General features: G+C 38.9%; 1 protein-coding gene across 1 annotated transcript in view; it reads right to left on the reverse strand.

Annotated features, from left to right (window-relative positions):
• LOC110864408 (GMP synthase [glutamine-hydrolyzing]) overlaps positions 1-4,191 on the reverse strand; it is a 5,024-nt gene extending 833 nt beyond the window's left edge. Inside the window, exons 1-4 of the mRNA XM_022113463.2 lie at positions 3,555-4,191; positions 1,179-1,429; positions 727-1,102; positions 98-229 (exon numbers count right to left, since the gene is read on the reverse strand). Of these exons, the coding sequence (XP_021969155.1) occupies positions 98-229; positions 727-1,102; positions 1,179-1,429; positions 3,555-4,106 (1,311 nt within the window). The 5' untranslated portion in view covers positions 4,107-4,191. The remainder of the gene's footprint in view (positions 1-97; positions 230-726; positions 1,103-1,178; positions 1,430-3,554) is intronic.

The raw sequence follows: 4,191 nt of genomic DNA on the forward strand, positions 1-4,191 counted from the left end.
TGGACTGAAATAGTGATTTTTGACAAACCATAGGGACGAAAACAGTAATTAACTCTTTAAAAAATTTATGCAATAATTTTATCGACTTCAATCTTACTTGGCGGAGGATATCCAAAGCGTTTCCTTGAGTGACGTCACCTGGAATCCGCACAGCAAGCCCGGGCCCGGGAAATGGATGACGTTTCAGAAATGAAACCGGAACGTCTAAAATCTTACCCAGTTCACGAACCTTCAAAACGTTAAGAAGATACTAATTATATAAACGTATTTGGATTGTTGCAAGAACATTGGTTTACTTGCATAGATTGATAGATAGATGTGACGGTGCATAAACAAGGTGGGAATAAGGTTTTCCTATGATCGTTGTTAGGGTAATAAAATAAATAAGATTTATAGAATATAAAAAGTATAGATAAAATTAAAAATACAAAAATCTTTAATGAACAACATAAACAAACGAAAATGAATGAACACATCACCGAACGTTCACGAACGCAATTGGACGAACAAGACCTCTGTTCATGTTCGTTCATTTATTAAACGAACGAACATAAACGAGCTTTCCGTCAAACAGTTCATGAACTGTTCGCTGAACGTTCAGTTCGTTTGCAGCCCTAGTTTGAAGAGTCAACTGATCTTTTATGATATGATATATGTTCAAATGAATCCTTAATAGAAAAAAGATGCAGACTTGAAAAGAAAAGCGATTGAATATCGCAAACGAACCTCATCTTTAAAGAGAAGCTTAAGTGGTTCAATGAGTTTCAACTTCATATCCTTAGGGAGCCCGCCAACGTTATGATGACTTTTAATCGTGTGCGAGTGAGTCTTTCCGCTGCCAGGTGGCGGGCACGATTCAATTACGTCTGGATACAAAGTTCCTTGAACCAAATAAGTCGGTTTTCTCCCCAACTTTTTCTCTAAATCATGTGCAAAAGCATCAAACACTGCAATAAACTCCTTCCCGATGATTTTACGCTTCTTCTCGGGATCGGTAACCCCCTTTAACTCGCTGAGAAATCGCACCGATGCATCGACACAAGTAACCGGGAGATGAAGATCTTTTTCAAAAGTTTCCATCACTCTCTCTTGCTCCTTGCATCTATAAAACACGATTCGGTTATTATATAATAGCATAAGTAAACGTGACGAAATATGATAACAAATCAAAATCTCACCTCAATAAACCGTTATCGACAAAAATACAGTGAAGCCTTTCGCCAATTGCTTTATGAACAAGAGTGGCTGCAACGGTAGAATCTACACCTCCGGATAAAGCGCATATAACATGATCTTGAGGGCCCACCATACCTCGTATCACTTTTATTTCTTCCTCCATTACATCTTCCATTTTCCACCCTGCTTCAACTCCGCATACATCCAGAAGAAAATGCCGCAATGTTTCCATTCCTTTAGGTGAATGTGTCACCTGCATAAGACTCAAAAATATGAAGTCTTTGTAGAGTTAACATGCACAATGATGATCACAAGTCAAGAAAGTCAATTAATCCAAACTTTGTTCTTTAAAACACTTACTTTAGGGGTGCTAAACGGGTCGTGTTCGTGGGTTGGCGGGTTCAACCCGACCCGAACCCGAAAATTATATATGAACCCGAACCCGACCCGAACCCGAAAATTGTGTCATACCAATGAACCCGAACCCGACCCGAATATTCATAGGTTGACCCGAACACGACCCGTTCAACCCGAAAACTTTTAATTTTTTTTTTTACACAAATTAATGTTAAATTTAAAGTTTACATAAAAAACACAAATATAAATAATACAATTACATTTAAATTATAAAATCTTATATGAATTTTTTTTCTTTGTTATAATTATAGAATAAAATACATACCCAATTTCATTTATAACATAAAACAAATTGTAAAAAAATATTATATAATATAAAGGGGTTAAACGGGTCAACCCGCCAACCCGACCTGGTTGACCCGAACCTGACCCGTTTAGCTAAACGGGTTCGCGGGTTCAACCTGAAACTGACCCGAACCCGTTTAAACTAAACCTAAACCTATGAATTTCGTGTTAGGTTCGTGTCGTGTTTTCGGACCGTGTCAGAAATTCACACCCCTAACTTACTTGAACAACTAACTACTTATTATGATTATCTTCTTGGCAACACCAATGATAATGAGTTTTCCACATAACGATAATCGAAACACTGAAAAGTCATGCATCTTTAACCGGTTTTCGTCCATGGTTACATAATAACACAACAGAAAACCGGTGGCGTCACGAGCCAAGCCGCTCGTGAGCTACTCAAGATTGGCTTGCTAAAATCTCAAATCGAGCCGAGCTAATACAAGCTCGAGCCTAAAAAATGTTTAATAAACGAGCACGAGCCCGAGCCTCAGCTTCAGTTATCATACTCGAGTTGGCAAGCAAACCCAAATGGGTCTATTATATACATAACTTTTATTCAACATAATATATATACATATAATAACTATTATATTTATATTAAATTGTGATAAAAAACTAAATAATATAAATTTGTTATATATAAATATGTTATGATTAAAATTCAAAGAAAAAAAAATATTATAAATGCATAGAAAATTACTTAAAATAACAAACGAGCCAATCCGGGCTTTAGGGATGTAATCAAGCCGATCCAGGTTGAGCTTAAACAAGCCAGCTCGGCTCACTTATTTTACCGAGTTTAAAAGTCGAGCTCGACTTGTAAAATGTCCGAGCCAGCTCGAGCCAAATCGAGTCGGCTCGTTAATTTTTAAGAACTTCTATATATATTGATTACATAAAAAAACAAAAAAAGTAATAAAAATTACAAATATATCTATATGCATTATTTTATTTCCTAATTTTTAAAGACGAAAAAGCATATTAAATTAAAGGATTACTGGATTTTATCACCCCCAACTATTGGCTATTGGCCGTTGCCACCCCCAACTATCACTTTGACGCCCGTCACCACCAAGTTAACACTTAGTGTGTTCTGTCACCACGTCGTTAACTGATCAATGACTTTTTATCCTGTTACTACACTTTTGGGTGTCATAGGGATCTTAGGACACCCCCAAAAGTATAGTAACATGATCAAAAGTTAGTGATCAGTTAACGACATGGTGACATAACACACTAAGTGTTAAGTTGGGGGTGGTGGGCGTCAAAGTGATAGTTGGGCTGGCAACGGCCAATAGCCAATATTTATGGATAATAAAATCCAATAACCCTAAATTAAAAGTATCACATAAAATGTTAACACTCCAACTCTCCAACCTCCTCCCACATATTTATTATTTTAATACATTTAAAATTAAAACTAATCTATATAAGATAAATTAATTCGAGCCGGCTCATGACCTCACGATTCGAACCAGGCCTTGCTCGAGTTCGGCTCGTTTACAAATCGAGCTGTGCCCGGCTCGTTTATAATCGAGCTTTTTCCTAGCGAGCCGCGAGCTATGAGTTTTTTGAACCCCAACCGGGCTTGAAAAACTCGGGTCGGGCTCATTTACACCCATGTAGTGAAAAAAAAAACTCAAATAATGTACAAACCCAATTCAATATACCTCAGGATGATACTGAAGCCCATAAAACCTCCTACACTTATTCTCAACCGCTGCAACCGCTCCCTGCTCACTCCTAGCAACCACCTCAAACCCATCAGGCAAACTAACCGCCTCATCACCATGACTCATCCAAACCACCTGCTTTTCCCCCACACACCCACCCCCAAACAACTCACCACAATCCTTAACAACCTCAATCACCATCTTCCCATACTCCTGTTTCTCCCCAACAGCAACTGCCCCACCCAACTTCTGCACAATCAACTGCAGCCCATAGCAAATACCCAACACAAAGATCCCATTTTTCTCAACGTATTCCACAAACCCATCTGGGAAAGATGGTGAATTGGGTGTGTGGACCGAGTGGGGCCCACCGGAGAGGATGATTACAGATGGGTTTAGGTCTGTGATGGTTTTGAGAGAAGAAGTACCGGAGATGCAGAGAGAGAAGATGGATAGGGTTCGGATTCGACGGGTGATGAGGTGGGTGTATTGAGAACCGTAGTCTAGGATGAGGACGATGTTTGATTTCAGGGTTTTGGGGGGTTCCATTGAGGTACGAGGAGAATGAAGGTTTAAGGAAAGGTTGGTTGGTTGCTAGGGTTTTTGGTTGAGGTTGGTGGTGGGAGAGTGAGTG

The sequence above is a fragment of the Helianthus annuus genome, chromosome 6 (genome assembly GCF_002127325.2).
Source record: "Helianthus annuus cultivar XRQ/B chromosome 6, HanXRQr2.0-SUNRISE, whole genome shotgun sequence".
NCBI classification, from domain to species: domain Eukaryota; kingdom Viridiplantae; phylum Streptophyta; class Magnoliopsida; order Asterales; family Asteraceae; genus Helianthus; species Helianthus annuus.